The following is a 24,907-nucleotide window of genomic DNA, read 5'->3' as shown; positions in this document are numbered from 1 at the left end:
GAGAGAGAAAGAGAGAGAGAATGTGTGTGTATGTGTGTTCGTGTGCGCCCATGCAAGCGGTAGAGGGGCAGAGGAAGAAGGAGAATCCTGAAGCAGACTCCCCACTGAGCGAGGAGCCTGAAACAGAGCTCTATCCCAGGACCTTGGGATCCTGACCTGAGCCAAAATCAAGAGTCAGATGCCTAATCGACTGAGCTACGCATGTGCCCTGAGACAATAAACCTTTTAGGCTTCACAGGTCGTGGAGTCTCTGTCTCCATTATAAGTCCAAGTAGCCCTAGACGCCACCTTAGTCAAAGGGTGGGACAGTATTCCAATAAAACCTCATTTACCATGACCTGTGGGAAGCCAGATTGGACCCACATGCTGTTATTTGCCAGCCCCTGTTCTGGAACATCATAAAGTTAACTATTCTAAAGCAGACTTTTTGAGCAGATCGGAAATCTCAACACCAAAATCCGGAGACTCTCATAAAGGTGCCCTATTCCTAGGTTGTTTTTGTTAAAGAACTACAGATTTGAAAATGGTTTTTAAAAAGCTACAGATCTGATTCAAAGAGGTAGTTCTTTTTAGTAAAGAAGTATTTAAAAATGATGGGTTTCTCTCCCAGAGTAATTGTTTTGTACTCGCAGAAATCGGTCCTCTATTTCACTCTCATGATAAGGATTGCGAGGAAAAGCAGAGTGAAAGGTCAGAGTCAAGAAAACTTATTAATTATATTCACTGTCCACATATGGAAGAGGACCCATCATTTGTGACATTTTGGTTATCAGACTCGATGGGGAAGCTTTAGATTCTGGATGGCAGCATTTTTTCCTTAGTGGAATATGAATGGTGTGAACTTTTAAATGGTTTCGGTCACAGTAATAAATCGAAAGAAAGCAGCATGCCTAGGAGTAGGCATGAAATGCTCTGAGAAGTGTTTTGGATACAGGTGGCACAGATATATTATTAAGGTCATATATATAGAAACATGCATCTTCCACACTCATGAATGAATCAAACTTAAAGGAGACTGCCTAATACTGTCTAATATCTTTATGAGAGAAAACACTTTAAAAAATGAAATAAAGCTCTGATTCGGCTTCTTTGAGTTCTTGAAGGTTAAACTGTGTCTTTACTGTTCATCCTTACTCTATAGCTTTACATTCTGTCCCTCTCTCACCACCTGAGATAGTATCTGGGCTGTAGTAAATGAATTAATTAGTGAAAGAATGAATGGATAAACATCTGATAGGAGGTTATAATGGTGCTTCTACGTGAAGGAAACAGTAATTGTGTTTATTCAAAATAAGTTTGAGTGATGTGCTCAAGAGTTCAAGAGCTGTCACCAGAAGTCTAGGGCTCTTTATTCTTAACCTGTTTTGAGTTAGTCCTAGGTCTTGGGATAGATATTAAGCTTAGCTTTTATATGCCTCTTGAAAAAAAATTTCTCCAGAAGTGGGAGGTATAATAAAGGTCCTTCTTGTCTTGACTGATGAGAATCAAATACAGTAGGTGAAGAGTCCTTGAAAACTGTAAATTTGAGGGTTTTTTAAAAAACGTCATAGCTAGTATTTTCTACTGTGATTCTAAATTCAACCACAGTTCAGTAAGTCACCACCTATAGTTAAGCGTCTTATCTTTCTTAAATGTATCAAAAGGCAACATCATCTTCACTCTAGAAATAGAAATAGAAATGCAATGTATAGATTAAATTGTTTATTTTCTGGACTAACATAAACCAGTCCATTAAAACAAACATGATCTGTTTTTAGTTTATGATATAAAAATGTTCCAATATCATGATTGTTTAGGAAATTATTCTCATATGAGTAAATTTTTAAATTCATTACCTTCATCCATATTTTAAGGTGTTCAAATGTACTTTGAACCAAAGACATGGTTATATATCAGTATTGTTGCACTCTGGAAAGGTGGAGGGCATTTCTGTGCTCCAATAAAATGAGGACCAGATTTTGCCTCTGTTCTAGAATGTAGACAGGGAGAAAGGAAAAAAAAAAAAAAATAAAGGAAAGCAAGATGATGCCTCGAAGTTCATGATTCTAAAATGAAAACAATTATTAATTTAACCGATACCTTATGATGAATACCATAACCCCAAGTAAACTTTTAAATTAAGAAGTGGTTAAGTTTATTTTGGAAGTGCACTTTTAAAAGTCCTGGCATTTTGGAGCTCTTAAATTTAACCATTAGGAGAACTCAGTCATCATTAGTCAGCCTTAAGATGTGGTTTTAAAGGTCAAGCCTCCATCAAAGAAAAAATGCAAGATGCGGCTCTTGCGTATTCTTTCTGCTTCTCCTCTTAAAGATCGGGTTGTCCAGAGGAGCTGGGGGTCATAGAAATTTGCATGGAAACACATCTGAGGAATGCCTGCGGAAGACTGTAGATTTCGTAGATACATTTTCTGAACTGCCTGAAGTCAGTGATAAAGATATAAAGGAATATTATTTGCACTGTCACTTCTCTGTAAATGCAATGAAGGAGTTAACTCACTGGATTGGACAAACTGGTAGAAGTAAAGGTTCACTTTAATTAAAACTACCAACAACGCAGACGCACGTCGTTCTCTGTTTCAGACGCAGCAAGGACCGTACAGTAAGCGAAATGAAATGTACCTAGCAGCCTCGGCAGCAGGCTGGAGCCGTGTTCAGTGAAAGTAATTTAATTAGTGTTGATCATGACTCCAGATGATGGTGATTTGATAAGGAATAATTTAGTACTTAACAGCCTTTTACATGCACCAACTCCATGTGGGAAGGTAAAGCAAATTGCACAAAATGAATGTGCTGCTTTCACTTGTGCCTGTGCCAGTGAGCTGGAAAACTGCCTGTTAGCAGACGCTCAGCCTCCCAGCGCAGTGAAGAAATACCCAGCCCGTTCCCGGCTCAGCCCGCTCTGGTGGGAGTCTCTGCACTACCCTTATTTCAGAATAAAGAAGAGAAGTCCGTTTTGGGATAGAGAATCTCTAGGAAGCAGGAGAGTGAAAAGGGGGGAAATAAAGTTGCATGTGGTTCTTGTGCAAAATGTTGGAGATCTTCAGGTTGGCTTCCTTTTTCCCCCCACAGCAATTAAAAATTTCAAGCCAACTCAAATTCACTGGATTACTTATTTGTCTTACAATTAGGAAAAAAAAAAAATCACAGTTCCAAGCACCCGTGATGATTAAGAGGCCCACACACGTTGTATGTGTTAGAGACACATTAATATTGTGGAGTTATGTTAGTAGGGGAGCCCGAAACTTCTGGATTTGGAGAACCTAGGAAAATCCTCAAGTGTGGGCATGTACTGAATAGAAAGGCATTGTTAGATCTTTTTAATATATATATTTTTAAGTCTTTGCAAGTATTGGGTCTATTTAGGTTCAGCACACAAGGAATCGAGGTATGGGTAATCATCTCAGTGGATTTTGAAATGAGCCCAGTTATGAGAATCACCTAGAAATTTTTGTAAAGGCAGAATCCTGATCTATATCCCAACCTTAGTGACTTGTCATTTCTGCAAGTGGTGTGTAAGTTTGCTTAGGGCTGCCATAACAAGCTGAGTGGCTTAAAAAACAGACATTTGCTATCTCACAGTTCTAGAGGCTTGAGGTGTAGATGAGGGTATTGGTAGTTTGGAGTGCTCTGAGAGAGAAGCCCTTCCACGGATCTCTCTGGGCTTCTGGTGGTTTGCTGGCAGTCTTTGGCATTCCTTGGCTCTTAGAAGCATCGCGTCATCTCCGCCTTCACTTTCATGTGGTGGTGGTCTGTGTAAGGGTCGCTCTATCCTAATGCCTTTTTATAAGGACATGAGTCATACTGGATTAGATTCCACCCGAACTGACCTCATCTTAACTAATCTTCTCAAGAAGGTTACATACTAAGATGTGCCAGGGTTAGGACTTCACCATGAATTTTGGAGGGGGCATAAGTCAAACTCTAATGTCTGGGGTCTGGAAATCCCTGTTTTTTCCCCCAGAGTACTTGGTTAAATTTGAGGATGGGTCAGATTTGAGCTTGCTAAAGTTTAGAGTTCAACTTGGCCTCCGATAGCATTGTGGGAATCCTTACATCCGTTCATCTGAAGTCAAGTTAGGGAACTCATGGAGCCACTCTGAGAGCAGGAGCGCTCCAGACAGTGTCCCCACTATGATAGGTCGTGCCCTTTCTTCTAAGTTGGTGTCAGTAGACATTGTGATAGGAGGCTATCGTTTGGCTAGCAACCATTCGTGATGGCACTCTAGACTTGTCATTCCTCCCCTGACTCATCTGGAATCATTTATCCTGTGAAATCAAAACTGAAACACACTTCCAAGGACCCATTCTCAGATGTCCCTGCTGGAACAGGAAGCCAGTTGTATTAAAATATTCTAAGGTGTGTAGCATTGCTTGGTGCCCTTCCTATTTTTAACCTTTTAGTTGAGATATGCATTCTTTATAATGTAAAATTGTAACTGCACAATTTGGTGAATGTTACATATGTATACATAGTAGTACCACTTAAACAAGGTATAAACTATTCCCAGTACTGTAGCAGATTGCTGGTGCCCTTTCTCAGTAATTAAAACTCCCATTCACTGTCACTCAGTTTGGTCTATTCTTGAAATTCAAATGCTACATACTCTTTTGTGCTTGACTTCTTTTACTCAACTTCACATCCTTATGTTTCTTTATGTGTCAGTGATTTGTTCTTTGTTATTCCTGCATAGTATTTCTTTGTGTGAAAATGCCGTGAGTTATTTACCCATTTTCCTGCTAATGAACATTTGACTTTTTCCAGTTTTTACTATTTTGAAGAAAGCTGCTATGAACATTCTTAGACATGTCTTTTGGTGAACATATGCAGTCCCTTCTCTTGGACATATCCCTAAGAGTGAAATTACTGGATCATGGAATCCATTTATGTTGCTGCCGTAGTGGATCTTGCCAAAAAGTTTGCCAAGGTGTTGATAATCAATTTATATTCTCAGCAGCATATGTAAAAGTTCCTGTTGACTCTAGGTCTTCCTCAAAGCTTGGTAATGTCAGCCTTTTGCAGCTAAGCCATTCTAGTGTCTGTGTGAGTGTGTGTGTGTGTGTGTGTGTGTGTGTGTGTGTGTGTGTGTGACAATTATGTGATTTTATTTGCATTTTCCTGAGAAGTAAAGTACCTTTTTACATAGGTGTTTTTTGTTCATTTGTTTGTTTTACCATTTGTACGTCTTCTGTTAAGAACTGTCTGTTCAGGGCTTTTGCCCATTTTAATTGGATTTTTTTTTGTCTTATTAATTTGTAATGATGCTCATTATGCTGAATGTGAGCTTTTTGTCAGATTTTTCTATACAAAACATTTTGGAGTCTGAGGCTTATGTTGCAGTCCTTTAATAGTGTTTTTGATGAAGAGGAGTTCTGAATTTTAATGAAGCATACTTTGTAGGTTATTCTCTCTTATGGTTAGTGCTTTTAGAGTCCTGTTCATTAACCCTATTCTCCCTCATGGTCCCAGAGACTTTTAAAATATACTGCTATTGGATATAGTAGTCTCTGATAAATCTGGTATTTTGATAAAGGTGATAAACTTTTTATCATACTACAAATTTATTCATTCCTCAGGTCTCATTTATTTTTATTCATGTGTGTTAGATCCGATTTCTCAGGTATAATGATTTGGTGCTACCCTGAATGACAAATGGAATTCCCGGTATGTTGCTACTGCTTTTTCTTTCTTTCTTTCTTTTTTTTTTTTTTTAATATTTTATTTATTTATTTGACAGAGATCACAAGGAGGCAGAGAGGCAGGCAGAGAGAGAGAGAGGAGGAAGCAGACTCGCCACATAGCAGAGAGCCCGATACGGGGCTCCATCCCAGTACTCTGGGATCATGACCTGAGCCGAAGGCAGAGGCTTTAAACCACTGAGCCACCCAGGCGCCCCGCTACTGCTTTTTCTTAGGAAAGTGTATTACCCACTATGTAATCCAAAGTGCTAAACTTGGGCATTCACATTTTACTGTATATGTTCAAAGTAGTAGTAAGTAGTTGAAAACTATTGGTTAAGAAAGCAACACATGTGTGGTCACTGATTTCATCACACATGTCTATCATTCTAAGAAGTAGCACACACATTCATACACAGAATTTTCTTATGGTACTTTTAATCTTTTGTGGATTTTTTTTCACATTTTAAAAAGTTTTATTGTGCATATTTGGGACTTAGTCAAAAGGAAAGAAAATGAACTCTGACCTACCCATCAGTCAGCATTTAACACTTATCAATATTTTTCTAATTTGATTTCTCTCTCATACATTACTGTTTCTAAAGAAAAATTCTAAAGAAAATCCCGGGTATCTTAGTATTTCCGTAAATACTTTATGAATCTTTAACTTTAAATCTTTTTTGTGTATAATTGCCATTCCATTATCACATCCAACAAAATGAACAGTAATTTCTTCAATATCTAGTATCTAGTCCATATTTAGGAGTCTTGTCACCAAGTTGTCTTTTTATAGTTGTTGTTTTTTCAAACTAGAATCCTAACAAATCCTCATGTTTTTAAATCTCTTCTGTCTGAGTGGTTAATAAATTATAACTTTCTGACCTGGTGTAAAGTTAATGAAGTGAGTACCCTTGACATATGAAAACACATGTAATTTCTCCTTTGTTTCTTGTCTTCTACTCTCTACGTTAGGCATGTCAAACTCAAGTATACAAAAAAATACTTTGAAATAGACCACCCAGTGGAATTATTTTACTACTATTTGTGAAGTTTTTCTTAGACAACTAATTTAGGTGAAATTCATTTATTTCTTTGGTAAATGTGTATTCTACAATGTTTCAGATGGCTCTTGAGTACCATAGAACATTTCTGTCTAAATTATGTACATATCCAAACAAATAGCATATATTTGCCCATAGCTTATAACTCTTGATATCAAATTATTATGTTAAATTATATATCATGTTCAAACTGGTAAGGTTTATAATGCTGTCATGTCACAATCAAGATTGAGTGGCACCATAAATTATGAAGTTTCTCTTGTCATATCTTCCTTTATAGAAAACAGAAAGAATTTTTGTGTTTTAATTCGTTCTTATAGGAGTTAGAATAAATTTCCACAATGTGTGTTCTCCTAGTGTTTATTCCTTGATTAATCATTATTCTGCATATTGTACATGAAAATAAAATCCATTTTCATGTGTACTTTATCTTTTTACTAATTTTCCATTTATACTAAAACTTCTAATAGAATCTCTAATAGGAAAAAGAATAAAAACATACATAGTGTTATTTTTTATTGGCTTTAAAGCTGTTTATTCCCAAACATGCATATTTCCTCTAGCCTTCGTATTTTACACGGTGTTTATATTACAGTAAGCATTAATAATATAAGTATAACCATTAAGTCACATGAAAAAGGATAAAACATCATTTGACATAGAAAAATTGTTTTATGGTGGATTACATTTGACAAGTAATTTTCACATACTTCTCACATTGTATATTATAATTCTGGTAAGTAGATAGGCAGGTACATTTACCTTTATTTTATAAATGAACATTGGCCTCAAAGATGTTGAGTTTTTGTCCAAATTATCATCAGTTACCACTGGACCTGCATTTGGATTTTCTTTCTTACAGTGCAGTTGTTATTCCGTAAAACAATTATTATTCATGGGCTCGAGATATTTTCCTTTCAGTAATGCTGAAAATTATGTTCCAGTCCTCACTTAATTCGTGGGTAATCAGTTGAGCCTTTTCTTCTTTATCACTGGAAATTTTTTCGAAATGTTTTTTAAACTTTCTGAAAACTGAGGTTCTAGTATTGTTAATATCAGTTAAACAAATTATAAGTGACTCCCTTTAAGTAATGAGCATTCAAGCACACGTTTTTGTTAAGCAGCGAAAGCAGAAAGAGAATATATATAAAGGGATTCTCTAGAGTCTTTTCTTCTGTGAAATTCATTAAATGTGATTTTTCTTTTTCACTATGAAACGGTGGTGACATTTTAACCAAGAGAATTCGAACAGGCTACTTAATTCCTAACAACGTTTCATTTGTGTGGATATTTTTGTCTTGTTTTCTAGTGGCTTTTCATGGCCTACCACTGAAAATCAAGAAGGAACCCCACAGTCCATGTTCAGAACTCGGCTCTGCCTGCAGTCAGGAGCAGCCCTTTAAATTCAGCTATGGAGAGAAGTGCCTGTATAATGTCAGGTAAATCCATCAGGTGTACAGAGAGGGCGGTGCTTCTTACTAATACAGAAAATCCAGAATAATATCAATTCCCATGTTCTATTTCATATGAGTTACACCTTCAGGACCTAACAAGCTAATTAGCTAATGTGTTTCCCAAACTCTGAAGAACCGCACACCATCCGATCAGACACTTTTAGGATCATTTGAAAGCAATAATTTTCTTCCAAATTGTTAGTTGCTCTTCTACTATAGTGATGCACCCTGGGTTTGAAAAGAGGGTCTTACTTGGCATGAACAGCTATTGAAAGTTCTTGTTAGAATAAATGCATTACGCACTTTAGACAGAATCTGTAGGAAAAAAATGAAACATTTGGCAGGTCTGAGCAGTACATTAGTTATCTGACAGGCTTTGCAGATGATCTATAAGTTGTGTTCATGGAGAATTGCAATCAAGTTAGAATTTTATAAGGCTTAGTACAAGCCATTATCTATTAAAAAGCCAGTTGTTCCTTTTGATGATAATAAAGGGTGGAGCAATAAAATTACTTTGTTCATTTGTTAGAAGATTTGATAACATATATGTTCATTAAAAACCCTTCGCAGTAAATTGCGTTCTGTTACTTTTCATACTGGCCCTCTAATTGCAGGAGGAGAAGTTGGCTCTGTATATTGGGTATCATTATTCTCAATTACAGTAAAAACTTAGTTCTTAAAAGGAGCTCGTTTGGAAACTTAGGAACATGATTACAAATATTTGCAGTTTTAGAAGTTCCGTAGATTGAAGTTCGTAATACATTATGATCCAAAGGAGTGTTCTATTTTCTCATATATTTACAGCATGTAGTGTTATATCCAAGATGTACAAGATTCAAGAGACTTAGATTTGTGCAATCCCATGGCAGCTGACCAGCGTTGGGATATATTCTATTGCTATTTGTTGTTGCAGACTTGTCTTCTATGTCTACTTTTCTAGGAGGATCACCACAGCCTGATAGAATGAGCCAGCTCACTTGAAACTACAAAGCTTTTATTTAAAAAGATCTCTTGTAGAAGCCATTAAAGCATACTGAGTTCAGTTAAAATCATATTGATCAATCTAAGTTTTATTTGTTGTGTTTTTTAATTTTTGCATTTTTCTCTCTAAGTACTGTGTATTCACGGACTAATTATTTAACATACTGAAAAATTTCAAGTTAATGAACAGATAGATAAGGGCTTGTCATTGCATCTAGCATTGATCAGAAGTGTGACTGTGAAATTGCTCCTGCTTTGTATGACTTATCTGGCATTCATAAATTAATAGTAGATGAATCACCTGAATAGTTTAAGATCCTTTTGGGGACCAGTAATTTTTACAGTGGTATATGGATTAAATCCTGATACTTCCATTTCTATATGAACAATGTAACTCAATACAGTATTTCATGGAGGGAAAAAAAAAAGTAGTGTCCTAGGACAGAAGACAATGTCATTTTTTTCTTTTTACATGGGAATAAGACAGGCAGATTATTTTGTAGAAGTGTTTTCTCATTCAGAAATATTGGTAGAGGAAATAGGTAGAACCAAACATCATATGAGTACTCTTGACTTTACTTTGAAGCCAATGGTTGACTTAACCCAGCACGCACTCCCACAGTTCTGTGAAGTATTTTTGTGCTTGGATGTGATTCTGTGGTATAGATGTAGCAGCTGAATTAATTATTTTATAAGTTAATCCAAAAAGAATGTTTCTTTTTTAAAAAGGAAAAACTATGTATTGATAATTGCTTTTTATTTTAAAAGAAAATGTGTTATTTTAACCTAGGAATACCTTTCTTATTTGGAAATTTAAGTAAAATTTATTCCCAGGAAAACATTTTTTAGATTGTAAAAATTAGTTAACTCATATCCCCAGGAGAAAATGCAGCAAAGGAAATCAACTTAAATCCATAGTGTATATAAAAACAAACTTACTCATTTTATTCCTTGGTAATTGTGTTTAGAAATTAGACAATGACAATAGGATTTTCTTTTTAAGAACCTCATTTTGTACCTATTCTTATAATCCAAGAAAATTTAACTCTATCAGAAGCATTTTAATTGGCCCCATTACTCTTTATTATCTCATGTGAGGAAGTTAATGCCAGGCATCATTTATTTTTTATAAAAAAAATGAAAATAAGGCAAAAGTATGGCCTCCTTAAAAATTATATCACAAATAATTGCAAGCCAGGAATGGTCTCTTTCTTATGAATTTCAGGTTAATGTTTTGTTCTAAAATCTTATGTGATATGGAGCGATGATCATATCAGAAATATTTAATGATTTAGAAAAGATGTATCCAACTTGCTCAAGGAGACATATCAAAAATGGATACATCAATAATTATTTCCATAGTTCCACTGCTCTCATAGATAGTGATTTTCTGTATGCTAAGTTGTTTGTATAGGTATTAAAACACCTGATTTTTAATTAATGCTGATACAGAGTTATATATTAATTATCCTCTTTTCTTTGTAAGTGGTGGGTGATTCTGAAGATCATGTTTTAGGATTATAAAAATCCAATACATTGAAAATTCTCACTTCCTTATGACTTGAGCTTAGAATATTTTTTGCTTTTCTTGGGTTGGAAGAAAAATTGTTTCATCGTTCCAAAGAAACAGATGTTCTCTTCTCTTTTGTTCCTCGGGTAGTGCCTATGATCAGAAGCCACAAGTGGGAATGAGGCCCTCCAACCCCCCAACACCGTCCAGCACCCCAGTGTCCCCACTACACCATGCATCTCCAAACTCCACTCACACTCCGAAGCCAGACCGCGCCTTCCCAGCTCACCTCCCTCCTTCGCAGCCCATACAAGATAGCAGCTACCCCATGGACCACAGGTAAACTGCAAATACTGTGTTTTTTGTTTTTTTGTTTTTTTTAAATGTTTTTAGCATCTTGGAAGAAATGTCTATTACTCATTCCTAAGACCTGTGGTAGATTTAAGGTGAGCATTTTAATTTTGTACATCTTTGCAAAATATTTTTAGAAAGAGCTTGCCCTATCTGTATTTACAAGTAATTTGTGGAGAAGGTCATTTATAAACATTTAAATTGGTTGCTAAAGTGGAAACTTAATCTATATACCGACATTTGAACATTTCCCTTTCGCTTTGCCTGAATTAAATTGCCTCACTTAAACTTTAAATCAGATCATCCCATTTTTATGAGCATATGTGTGTACTTGTTCTATAAAGTTAGGAGACTAATTTTAGTAGGTGGCTTATGGAATTAGGTTCTTTACCTTAGATTGAATGGTTTAGCTGTACATAGTTTTGCAGAATAGAAGTTATTTGATTAAAACTATTTTTCCATCCTTTCCAAGTAATGAATATTTAATGTCAGTGGATACATGACCCTGGACACTGAGAATATAAAGTTAAGAGTCAGAGGCTGAATTTTTATTACATAGAAGGAAGACAAGAGCCAGAATGCGGAGCTAGGGAGAATGCTTTACAATATTTAAGTAAAATATTGGAGTTCCTTTGGCACTTTTAATAATACAGCTTAAAACACAGGTGGAAGGTATATGGCATCCTTCCTTTCCCTCGTGCCTTGCAAGTATATGGAGCCAGTAGTGTGCGGGGAAATGTTTAATAATGGGCTCGATGGGAGAAAAGCCAGAAGACATCATCTGTGGCATTTGATATGTCTATGATGTAAATACTGACTCTGGGCGGTGGTTGGGAGGGCTCTGAAGGTGGAGTCAGAAAGAGATGTGTAGTAGCACACCTTTATTTAATATTTCTATCAAATAGATAAAATGGATGTAAGCTCTAGAACATAATTAGTAGTAACAGGTAGTAAAATAATTTGCAAGGGATGAGTTTTTTTTGTTTTTTTTTTTTTTTTCCCCTCAAGGGATGAGTCTTAAGCATGTATGGCCTTTGTTTTTAATATAATATTTAGAAAGTTATAAATTGATGTCATTTCATTCTTAATCATCCCATATTTAACATTAGGGGTTTCACCGTATTTCTGAAAATTTAACAAATAAGCCAGTGCAAACTGGCTCTGAACACACCATTATAAAAATAACTCAGCCAAAGGAATCCTCTGGATCAGCAGAGGAAACCAGAAGATGTGTCACTGGCAACTTTCTGAAAATACGGGAAGACTCAGATCTGCTTTTTATGGGTTATTTAATGTGATTCAATCTCAAATTCAGTGAAATCTCTTTGGGTATGATGGATAAGATTACAGCGTTCTTTACAATGTGAAACTAAGCCGCATCTTCGCTACCTTTGTTTCCATCACTGAGTCCTTTTGTGCTTTGGTTATGAAATGCCTCCTGTGATCTTTCCCTCCTCATTCCGAGGACTGGAGACCTTGTCAGAGTGTGATGGTATGTGCATCTGTGTAAACAGTTTTGTAAATACAGATGAAAGAGATCTTATTGCAGGGTGGGCCCTTAAACAGACGCACATTGTGCCGGACGGAAAGGGAGGAAGAGCACAAGCAAGAAAGGCAAGTTTTATGTTGCCCGCTTGCGGGGACTTCCGCGGGTGCCCGGCGCATGAGGCTCGCCCCCTTGCAGCGAGTGCCAGCATCACGGTGTGGTCGTCGGCCCATCGTGTGGCGCAGTGACATCTTCGGGAAGGTGACTGCTGAACAAGCACAATGCCTGGGTTTAGGTGACCTAACGTGAAAGGCTCTAGCCAAATCCATTTTAGTTTCTCTACTTGAAGTCAAATATTGGAGACTGAGAACAGCCGGCCCGGAACTATAAGAGGGAAGCTCGGGGTCTTTTCCCGCTGCCCCCCACTGAGTTTTGAGGACAGTACCAGCTGGCCAATCCCGGGAAAATCTCTGAAGCCGTATGTTTCTGAGGAGGATTTCTTGGAGGGTTCCAGCCAACAAATGACAGTCCTTCGGTTATAAATGGCAAATTTGCTCTGGGAACAGATCCTTTCTCCAAATAGCCCCCTCCAGCCCGGGCACCCCGCCTCACTCTGGGAATGCTTTATGGCCAACTGGGCTGCACCCTGCTTCCTTTCCTCAGGCTCATTCTGTTCCTTGGGCCAGCCCTTTGGCACTTGTTCCTGAACCTACTGTGCAGAAGCCCTGTCTCTCTCTCTCAGCGTTTCCCGCCACTTATGCACTGTTTTTCTGTATCCAAGAATCATCAGCGTGCTCTCCTTATGCATTAACTCTCTTCGCAAAGCCCCTTGAGTCACTTTACCTTTATCGTCGCCCAGGGCCTCCTAAGAACAGCAAGAGACACTTGTAGCTTCCTGGGAAGCCTGCGTGTTGAATATATATGTGGTCCTCAGCAGGTACCAACTAGAATGGGGTCGACTCGTAGAAACAAATGGCTTGATTCCTTACAAAGCTTTTAGTATAAGTATTATTAACTTCCTTTTAAGACTTTAACAAGTGAGCTGGTTTCTTATTTTAACTTCAAGTTACAATTTTCTGATTTACTCCTTGACAGTTCTTAATGATAATTTCTGTTTCTTTTTTTGGCTAATGAAATAAGCAAGAGAAGGGAAGTGAATGCAGTTCCAGTCAGCCTGTTTTGCAATATCCGAATTTCCAAGTTTATTTTCTGCAGGTGTAGGTGGAATTTCAGTGCTTTTCTGTGACAGCCAGTAAACTTAGAGTTAAATCATGGGATGGAGACGAAGGAGTGTTTGTGGAAATGCTAAAGCGATTGCTTTATCATTCTTTAGCTTTTACCTTGTTTTCGTTTTGTATTATTACAATTAAATGTTAACTTTCCAAATTAAAATCTCAGGAATGCTTTTAGTGTTGGCGGGTTGGTTAATAGGTTTATATTTGGTCATAGAAATGTTAGGTAGTTTATTTTTAAGCACTCTTGGGGGGTTTTAGAGTACTTTTAAATCTTTAATTAATCCACATCTTTGTGGTGGGTCAATGATATTATAGATGAGAAACACAGAACTGAATGATTATGTGATTAGCCAATCATTTCACAGCATAACCAAGACGGAAGGAAGATAGGGACTCATTGTCAGCCTTCTATGGAGGGCTCAGAACTCCCTCAGGACCCCGCAGCACAATCTGTCCCAAATCTATTCAGCACATACGTCTCTCCATCTGTATATTTGACAATATATATTTTTTTATTTTTAAATTTTTAAATTTTTAAAATTTTATTATGTTGTGTCCCGACATCATTAGTTTTGGATATAGTGTTCCATGATTCTTTGTTTGTGTGTAACACCCAGTGCTCCATGCAATACACTTATTTTTACCATTCTGGTATTTTGTTTGAAGCTATCAGAAGCGTATGTGTTCATGCTGCTGTTTGACAGCAAAGAGGTGGTCTTTAAAAACCAGCTCAGATTTTAGCCTCTATGATATTTTCCTGCTTTATTTCTCAGTGTTCTTTAGAACACTGTTGAAGATTTTAAGAGTCCTGCCCATTTGAGACGAGAGTCATTCCTCTTGCTTCCTCAATAATTGATTGGTAAGGGAAGGAAAACCAGTTAAGTAGGTTGATTTTTTGGTATGTTTGTTGATTAGTTTGGTAGCAGTTAAGAGATAGAGGATGTACTTTGGAATCAGATTCTGGTTTTCCTGGTATGTATTTTTTGTTATATAAATACTAGAGACCCTCTTAATATAGAAATTTGGTAGATGATCCAGTTTGTTTATAATTGGGCATTTTAGCTGTCAGTGGGTTTGTTTCCTCAAAATAATACTCTCCTGTTCCTACCCAAAGCACACCTTTAATTCACTGTGATGTTCCAAAATGGTGCTGCAAGGGACAGTTTATCAAGGAACACAAGTCATATTGTGATAAAAAAAATACGGGTGTTAGGGTGCCTGGCTCAGTGGGTTAAAGCCTCTGCCTTCCGCTCAGGTCATGATCTCAGGGTTCTGGGATTGAGCCCTGCATTGGGCTCTCTGCTCAGCAGGGAGCCTGCTTCCTCCTCTCTCTCTGCCTGCTTCTCTGCCTACTTGTGATCTCTGTCAAATAAACAAATAAAATCTTAAAAAACAAAAAAACGCAATGTTACTGACCTAGGAAGGAGAAATCCAGTCCTTATTAAAAATTTGCCCTTCGGGGCACCTGGGTGGCTCAGTTGGTTAAGCATCTGCCTTTGGCTTGGGTCATGATCCTGGAGTCCTGGGATGGAGCCCGAATCAGGCTCTTTGCTCAGCAGGATCTGCTTCCCCCTCTGCCTCTTCCCCTGCTCATTATCTCTCTCTCCCTCTCTTGTTCTTCCCTACCCCCAAGAAAAATAAATAAATAAATAATCTTTTTAAAAAATATTTGCACTTCGGGTCAGTTGGTATCATGCCCATTAACAAAGCAGTTGAAACTGTAGCAATATTTTAAGGAGTGTTCCTCGTTACCCTTTTATTTAAAACATGCTCTCTTATTTCCCAGGTTTCGCCGCCAGCTATCTGAACCCTGTAATTCTTTTCCTCCTTTGCCGACAATGCCAAGGGAAGGACGTCCTATGTACCAACGGCAGATGTCTGAGCCAAACATCCCCTTCCCACCTCAAGGCTTTAAGCAGGAGTACCACGACCCGGTGTACGAACACAACACCATGGTTGGTGGTGCAGCCAGCCAAAGCTTCCCTCCTCCTCTGATGATTAAACAGGAACCCAGAGACTTTGCATACGATTCAGGTAGGCCCATACTTTACGTTACATTTAAGACATTTTTTTGCTGGTCTGTCACTCTGATTGGTGTTGGCGTCAGATTGGGTAGCTCATGACCATTTGGTGTGGCATCTCTCTGATTTTATCCCTTCTTTGAGTCTTTCTACATGAAGTTGGACTATCAAACCATTTTGGCTTGAGCTGATGGTTGACATAGTGCCTAGAAATGAAACCAGTCCAGAGAAAAGTGTAATTTGTAAAATTAGGCACACTCTTAGTCCAAGAGAGTAACATTGTAACTCTTTTCTTCATTCTGGCTTTTTTTCCAATTCCCTACTAGAGCAATAATAATAGCAGTACTTCCAGAAAGTAATATATTCTTTTGTATTGGCTCATTCATTGCTTATAACTGTTTGCTATTTTCCTTTACTGATGGCAGTAAAGGTGGTCCAAAAGCAAGGATTCTTACATATTAGAAGAAGAAGAGCAAAAATACAATATCTGGGTTTCAAAATGGTTTATTCATAGAGCTTAGCTTTGGTCTCACTGTACCAGAAAGACCCCACATCATATCAAGATGGAGAAAGGGGGTCTTCTGAAAGGAAGGAAATGTAAATTGGTTACAAATATTATCACCAACTTTGGTCAGGCTTGAGAAGAATTATTTAATTCATCTCATTTTCACCCATTATAATCGCAACATCAGGATGTCTGCTTTTCAGACCTCTCAGGAATTTTGAAAGAAAGTATGAAATAAAAGCTAATATTTAAATGAAGGGCACCATGTTCTTACAGAACATTATTAACATTATTATAACTGGTGAAAAGATGGTTGTGGACTTGGAAATACTTGAAAACAATGTAATTTCCTCTTGTTGAGATGCAACGTTATGGTTGTTCTTAGTGAGGAACTGTTGCTTCTCTAGGAATAACTGCTGAGTTTTTCTATCTGTTCTACCTGAGGAAAGAAAATTGTCTCTCATTTGTGCTCTTAACTTGCATAAAGTCACCTGTTTTGTTAAAAATTTCTCTTGAAGTTCAGCAGAAGGGGAACCCTATAGCTCAGAGTCTCCCTTTGGCCATCCTTCTTCTTTGGGCAAGAGGTTCAAAGGATTGTCCAAGAAATTGCCTACTCAGAGGTCATGCCTCCACCTTTGGAAAGAGCACCAGCTACCAAGGACCCATGAATTCCCTGCCTGAGGGGCCCTAAGTCCACTTCCAGAGCCCAAGCAGTCACATCCCAGGCTCAGTATTGTGAAGGCAGAACATACTGCCCCTGTGTCCGCTCTGAGGTTCAAGGAAATAGCCACTGAGTAGCTGTTTGTAGCTGAATGAGGATGGAGTTTGGATGCACCCATGGGCCTGCCTGAGCTGCCCATACTAGGTGGTGCAATGTGGGGTTATGGGATAGGAAAAGAGACAGGAAGTGACGTGAGCCGGGGTCTCAAAGACTAGAATAGAAGCTGATCCCCTGCCATCCTATTCCAGGGCTAATCTGATAGATTTCCTCAAATTCTAAAGTCTATGTGGCCTTCCAGTTCTTGCGAATGGTATATTTCCAAGGCACGGGAGGATGAAACATGTTTATTTATCTGTTTGTTGGTTGGTTTACAATTTAAAAAATTTAAACATATGGCATATGAGGGCCTTTATTTGAATGCTTGCCTCTCATGCTCTGTAATTTGGAGACTAAATGTACCTGATATGTACCATAGTGGTTTCAGTTTAGAATTTTGTATATTTTTCATAGTTTCCATCCATCATTAAGAACCCTGTTATATAATGGATTTTACTATAGATGGGATTCATTTTTCTCTGAAATTTCAAATCTTCCCCCCCCAACCATATTTTATTTGCTGCACAGTTTTTTGAAGTCACCATGACTTCAAGAAACTTTACATAGAAAATACATATAAAATAGCCCAAATTATTTGTTCAAAAGGACTTATAGAGTACAGCATTTAGAGAGTATCTATGTGTTCTAGAAATGTTTTTATGTGTATCATCTGGCAAGATTGACATTGAAACCATTTTCTTGATTCTGTGGTTAGCTCCATATAAATCTCTTTTCCTCATATTTATGTTACGTGTAAAATTATGTATAACATGGTGTGGAGAGTGTGTGACTCTTCTTGAGAAGATACATTATTGGTGGACCGTACGTGGTATGAACTTCAGAGTCTGTCAGTGTCCAACCCTCCAAAGCACAGATGTAGGCGAAAAACATAGTCCATGGCTTAGCTCAGGCTGCTCTAATGACTGGGAAGCCTCAACCAATGACCGGGAAGCTTCAACAACACACATTTATTTCTCACGGTTCTGCATGCTGACAAGTCCCAAGGTCAGGGTGCTGGCAGATTTAATTCCTGGGAAGGACCCTCTTCCTGGTTTGCAGATGGCCACCTTCTCACTGTGTCCTTATGTGACAGAGAGAGAGTAAGCGTGTTCTGATCCTTCTTCCTCTTCTGATAAGGGCACTGATTATCTCATGAGAGCTCCCCTCATGATCTAATCCAACCCTTATTACTTCTCAGAGGCCCCATCTCCAAATACGATCACACTGGGCATTAGGACATCTACGGTGAATTGTGGGGGACATAATCGTTCTGTCCAGTATCCTATTTTAAAGGGAACTAGGGCATGTCTTCTGTTAAGTGTACCATAATACCTTGCAAATGGCGTGTAGAATAGTTGTTTAACATTTGAGAAACTTAATTTATATTCCGTTCTTCCCTCTAAATTCTATTGCAGATTGTTAAAGAAGTTGTATGGCACCTTTGAATTCTAATTTCAGTATTGCCAATAGGATATAGTTCTGGCTTGTTTGAATAGTTAAATCGTAAATTTGTGTCTTTTGGTTGTGGTCTAAAAAACCTTCAGTAACAGTGTGTTACCAGGGCCTGTGAAAAATTAATATGCATGTATCAAAATGTATTTCCCTGGCCACAAAGTTGCTGCCTTTGAGTTGATGAGTCTGCATATGTCATACATTCATAGATCGCTGTCAACAAGTATGAGCTGCAGATAAATTTTGTTTTGTGGTCATTAGTTCTTTCATCCTTGCCGAGAGCACATTAAATAATCTTTTTAGGGAACCTAATGTATTTATCGCTGGATCATTGATTTCTTGGTTCACTTACTGATGTTGAGCAAATGGTACATTAGAAACTAGTTTTTGTGATTTAAAAACAATGCAAAAACGTTTCATAGTTTACCTAGCATCTGTGATCCAAAGGTTTTCCTTTCAGAAGGTCTCTAGAACTCTTTATTGCTTAATTCAATATAACATAAATGTTGTGAAAATAAAAGAAGCTTTGTAAGTGAAAAGGCAGCATGATTATGCTCTAATAAAGCCTGACATTAATTATGACATGGGAAATGGAAGGTCTATTAGTTATAATTATAATTACAGGAATGCAATTTCAACTGCCGAGTATTTAAGCTAAAAAAAATGCAAAATATTATGTTAATAGAGTAGAAATTTTTATTCAGGAAAAGAGAAGAAAACCTGGGTCAGAGGACACTGAGAAGATTTAAAAAATGGTATTTAGGGCCAAGTTGGTGACCCAGTACAGTGTGGTGATGATTATATTAGGATATTAAGTTCTAGATAATCACATCTTTTTATTGTTTTCTTTCTCATCTTCTCTAGACTAAGAGTACTGCACAAAGCAGCACACAGGTTTCTTTTAGTTGGGTGCCAGCTCCTGAATCCAATGGGATTTTCTCTTCCTTGATCAAATGGCCAAGTGACTATATTAATTGAACATGCATTGATGGCTTGCATGGAATTTCCTTATGCAGAGCCCTGCTTGCATAGAATTATAGTTACTTTCCCATTTTCATGTATGTACATGAGGTTTTGCAGATTTGCAGTGCCCAAGGAGGCGAATATTTTATATATTCAGAGCAACATATTTTGTGTTCATTGATTGGTTGGTCTTTTGTGTCTTTCTTTCTTCTTATTCCTCTTTTTTTTTTTTTTTTCTTGAGGGGGATGGTTTACATGGTAGTATTTTTAGGGTTGTGGTGGGAACATGAAAACATGAAACTCAAGTTTGGCTTAAGAAAATATCAGCATATGTTGTCCGCACCCTGTGACCAGGTCATATCACCCTGGAAATTATGTTAAGGAATGGAAGGCACACTGAATATTTGAGGGAGAGAGAAATGTTACCAATATAGTAACTGAAAAGAAGAATAAGTTATAGCTATCCATTAGAGAAATATTATGTCGGCATTTGAGGTCACGTTTAAAAAAAAATTAATGAGGGGCACCTGACTGGCTTAGTCAGTAAAACTTGTGACTGTTGATCTCAGGGTTGTGAGTTTGAGCCCCATGTTGGATATAGAGATTACTTAAAAATAAACCTTTTAAAAAATTTAATGAAATGAAACCTGAGTAAAAAAGTTTTTAACTGTATGTATGACTGTAAATACATACTGTACTGTAATGTGCATACATACATACTGTAATATATGACTCGTGTAAAATAAGACCCAATGCAGCAATTCTGTGGCTCTATAGGGTGATGAAATCCTAGGAAGTTTCTATTTTGTCTGTAAAGGGCTTTGCATTTTAATAATGCTTAGGTACTACTTTTCTAATAAGCCAGAATAAGTATTATATTTTAAAATATCAACCTATTTGGTGTATTAGAAGTGTCCAGATTAAGCACATCAGTCCTTTAAGTGAAAAGAGTGCTAAGAAAAGGATGATATTATAGTCCCACATGTTGCAAACCTAACTGACTTGCTATTAGTTTGTACCCAAGAATGCTTTAGAGGAGGGAGCAGAATTAATATGGTACTTACTGGATCTCCTGTTCCTCCCTGCATGGTGTTTGTAATCCACAGTTAGTTCTTTGTTCCTCTGCATTTGGAGATACACTGAAAATCTCAACCTAAGAGTGGCTGGGCTGAGTAGTACTTGAATAAGATATTTTTAGTCCTCGGGGTCTATTCTGTCACTTGACTTAGTTTAAAAGATGCCTCCCAGCCAGGGGATGGAGCAGTTTAAGAACTGGGGAGAGAGAGGGAGGGTAAGCAGAGCTTTTCAAGGACAGGAAGAAAGTTGCTTAAATCAGAAAATGGCAGACAAGCCTTGAGCTTCAGGAGAGGAGGAAGTAGAGGGAGAGGGTGGTGGAGAAAGCTGACATCATGGATCTCCTGAAGAAAGGCTTCTGTGTTTATTCTTGTTGTTTTGTAGGGCTACTCTGCTGGTACTGATAAGGCCTTCCTTCAGTTTGGAGGTGTGTGACATGTATGTGGTGGCCAAGGTTGTGAACGCTGATTTTAAATTGGGAAATTGACACAAAGCGTTGTTTCACAGGATTAGAAATTTTTAAAACTGAATGCTCTTAGAGATCATCTAGTTCACATTCCTTCCCTGCACTGCCATTGTACAGATAAAATGCCTGAGGCTTGGGGTACCTGGGTGGCTCAATGGGTTAAAGCCTCTGCCTTCAGCTCAGGTCATGATCTCGGGGTCCTGGGATCGAGCCCTGCATCAGGCACTCTGCTCAGTAGGGAACCTGTTTCCTCTAATAAACAATGAATTCTGGAACACTGAAAAGAAATTAAAAAAATAAATAAAAATTTAAAAAAATGCCTGAGGCTCATTCCTATTAACTTATCTCCAGGTATACAGATATTTAGTGAAATAGTCAAAACTGGAACCCAGATTTTCTTGGTTTAGTATACTGCTCACCACTGTCTTTCTACAAAGTTGTCCTAAGTACTTTAATCCACCATTTCTTACTATATTATTGATCCTATACTCTATTTTGGACTAAGTTTTCCTGTGCTTTGTCCAAATTCTCCCTGCGAGCAATAAAAGGTCTGCCCTGAGACCTGAGGTGTGCTTTTCCTTTACGTTAGATGATTCTCAAATTTTATTCCAGTTATGAGACAGTTAAGACAGTTAAGACAGGAAAATATGGGATCTCCAGTGACATTTAGGATTGAAATGCATTCTGTTTCCTTAAAAAAAAAAAAATAACATAAACATGGTCAATAGTTGAGGTTGTCAAGAAAGTGACTTACCCTAATAGGTCTTCTGAAAAAGGCTTAGTAATAATTAGAAGGGAAAGGTAGCTAATTAACAGCTCTCATCAAGCTCTAAAATGCTTGGATTGTATATGAAATTTGAGTTTATCTGAGCCTTCTTATTGGGTCTCACCTATTCTTTGTTAAAATGTTTGGTAGCTCAGGGTGCCTGCCGGGCTCAGTCAATAGAACATGTAGCTCTTCTTGATCTCCGGGTCCAGCCCCATGTCTGGTATAGAGATTACTTAAAAATAAAATCTTAAAAAATTTTTTTTGATAGCTCTCAAAGGCTTAGAATTTAACTAGAGCAGCTGAAACTAGAACATAGTCTTAGTTTGTAAGACTAAGACTTACTAGATTAAGTCTAGTAAGGGAGTCCTCTCGTACTCCCCAGCTGGAAGGTATTTCTCTGGCCTGAATTCCCGGATCAAGGCCCCACCTTCTACCTACAGCGGAGTCTTCCGCACCCAGCGCATCAACCTCTACCAGCAGGACTCCCCACCAGATGCTCTACGCTGGATGCCGAAGCCCTGGGAGCGGGTGGGGCCGCCTTCTCCAGAGGGCCCTTCCCGACGGGCAGAGGAGCCTGGGTCCTGAGGAGACAAGGAGCCTGGGTTGCCCCCACCCCGCTGAGGGGGTTCCCCTTGCCCCCTACCCCCCCCAGGGCTTGTATATAGATTATAAATCTATAAGGGGGAAAGGGGTGGGTGGGGAGGGGTTGTGGGCTAGGGCCCTCACTTCCCCTCCACCCCCCTCCCCTGGTCCCCTCTCCCTGGGGCCGTTTGTTAAAAAAGAATAATAAAAGGATTAAAAAATTTTTCTGAAATAAAATTAGAAGAATTTTCTAAAAAAAAAAATTAGAAAATGAGTAGAGCAGTCATTTTCAATCTTTTATCAGCTGAATCCATTTTTCACCAGAAAGCTTATGAGGAACTGCATTATATAAAACAGATATGAGGAAGCTTACATTTGGGAGAAGATGGTAGGACTTTTCCATCCTCCATTTTTAAATCCATTCTTCACCCAAGCAACCTTCCCAAGTTTCCCCATGTCCTTCTTGTCACCTTAGGACTTCGATAAAAGCCAAGAGACAAACCTTTATACCTTGAAAGAAAGATTTTCTGTTTTTTAAAATGTAGAAAAATCATACATAAGCAGAGAAGTAATGAAATAAATACTGAAGACTTATTTACTTCATGTTAAGTACGTGAAAACTAAGACTATGTTCTAGTTTCAGCTGTCAGAGCTGATAAATTTATCTGGTACTCCTAGAGGCCCAAGCTGGCCCTTTAAACAAGAGAGTTAAATATAAATACTCTTGGGTTTCTAAAATGGCAAGGGAGGAAAATTTTTCCATTGTCATTGTTGTTCTGTGTTTTTGCTGTGTTGGTGGCTACTCATCTTAGTCAAATCATAGGAAAAGTAGTTGAGTAATTTTTAATGCTGTTTCTAGTAAACCTTGCTCAGGATTCGCCTTGCAAAATTTATAGTAAGGTTTTAAAGCGGACGTTACAGGTTGGAATCAGTGGAGAACAGAGCAAGATGAACATAATTATTTTCTGCAGCTACATAGAAATATAAATAAATAGTGCTTTGTGAGTTTGGAAAAGATTCTTCAGGACCTCTATCGATTGATTGCACTTACACAGAATTTCAAAAAAGTGAACACAAGGGAACAAAATTCAGAAGACCACAATTACCTAGTAGTTTATCTAGAAACTATTATGACAGTGAGTGTTACTACTACTACCAGAGTAGTATCTCAGAAATGTTGTCATCAGCGTTTACTATTTTTAAAATGATTTTTATTATTTATTTATAAGAAGAGATACATATTTTAGAGAAATTGACCTTGTGTATATTTTCTAGTAAATTTTCTCACATCTTTTCTGAACAATTGAGTTACACATAAGTAAACAACCAAACATATTGTTCAAGAAACAAGGAATGCAGTGATTACAAAAGCAAACTGTTGAAAAATGCTAATGGAAGTCAGATGGAACAGAGGGAGTAAGAGCTCCTGATACTTATTTATTTTTTTAAAAGATTTTATTTATTTATTTAACAGAGAGAGAGGCAGTGAGAGAGGGAACACAAGCAGGGGAGTGGCAGAGAGCCTAATGGGGGACTTGATCTCAGGACCCTGGGATCATGACCTGAGCTGAAGGCACATGCCTAATGACTGAGCCACCCAGGCACTCCTCCTGATACTTATTTCAAACACCCAGGTTTGAGGCGCCTGGGTGGCTCAGTGGGTTAAGCCTCTGCTTTCACCTTGGGTCATGATCTCAGGGTCCTGGGATCGGGCCCCACATTGGGCTCTCTGCTTGGCAGGGAGCCTGTTTCCCCGCCTCTCTCTGCCTGCTTCTTTGCCTACTTGTGATGTCTCTGTCAAATAAATAAATAAAATCTTTAAAAACAAAACAAAACACCCAGGCTTTCCATAAACTAGCAGGCTTCTTCATCTCCAAAGTGGAAAGTCCTATGGCCAATAATTATAATTTTAAAATCTCAAATATGAAATATTATATTTGAAAATATTCAGCTTAATTTCATCTTTTATTTACATATCTATAGAACCACCTCAAAGAGAAGAAGAAAATGTTAAAGCCTTGAATAAAGACCGTTACTTAGGAATTAATAATTCAATGCATGTTCACCCTTCAGTAGGCTTGCCTCTGTTCCATATTTTCTCTGGCTGGGAGATTATAGAATTCTTTATTATTGGCTATGTCGGGCATTTCAATTTTGAATTCTAAAATATGTCGGTAACTTTATGTATTCTCTGCTCATTTATTAATTAGTTATTAGAAATTAGAAGATACATATTAAATTGTCACGATGCCACAGTAGACAATCCTTCACAGGTTTAAAGCCAAAGACTTGGCATCTTTTACATTTCTCCTCGTCCCTTCTTCAACAGGCATGGTAAAGATTTTGTGAGAAATTGTTTGGAGATGTATACAGAGATTGTGACTATAACTCTTTTCCCTGTGTGGCTTTACGTCCCTGGAAGAGAGAAGTGGTTTCTTCCCTCTAGAGTCAAGGACCGAGTTGCAGATGGCTGATAAAACCTATTATGTGTTTAACACTGTTTG

General features: G+C 37.8%; 1 protein-coding gene across 9 annotated transcripts in view; it reads left to right on the top strand.

Annotated features, from left to right (window-relative positions):
- The window catches only part of ETV1 (ETS variant transcription factor 1), a 249,818-nt gene that overhangs the window by 196,777 nt on the left and 28,134 nt on the right, over positions 1-24,907 (top strand). For all 9 annotated transcript variants that reach the window (XM_013051702.2, XM_013051699.2, XM_013051701.2 and 6 more), the window contains 3 exons: positions 8,047-8,176; positions 10,833-11,021; positions 15,541-15,788. In XM_013051702.2, coding sequence (XP_012907156.1) covers positions 8,047-8,176; positions 10,833-11,021; positions 15,541-15,788 — 567 coding nt within the window. The remainder of the gene's footprint in view (positions 1-8,046; positions 8,177-10,832; positions 11,022-15,540; positions 15,789-24,907) is intronic.

This window comes from Mustela putorius, unplaced genomic scaffold, assembly GCF_011764305.1.
Source record: "Mustela putorius furo isolate JIRA1106 unplaced genomic scaffold, ASM1176430v1.1 tig00003845_pilon_pilon_pilon, whole genome shotgun sequence".
NCBI classification, from domain to species: Eukaryota; Metazoa; Chordata; class Mammalia; order Carnivora; family Mustelidae; genus Mustela; species Mustela putorius.
The sequence above is the reverse complement of the archived record's forward strand: the minus strand, read 5'-3'. Positions and strand labels throughout refer to the sequence as shown.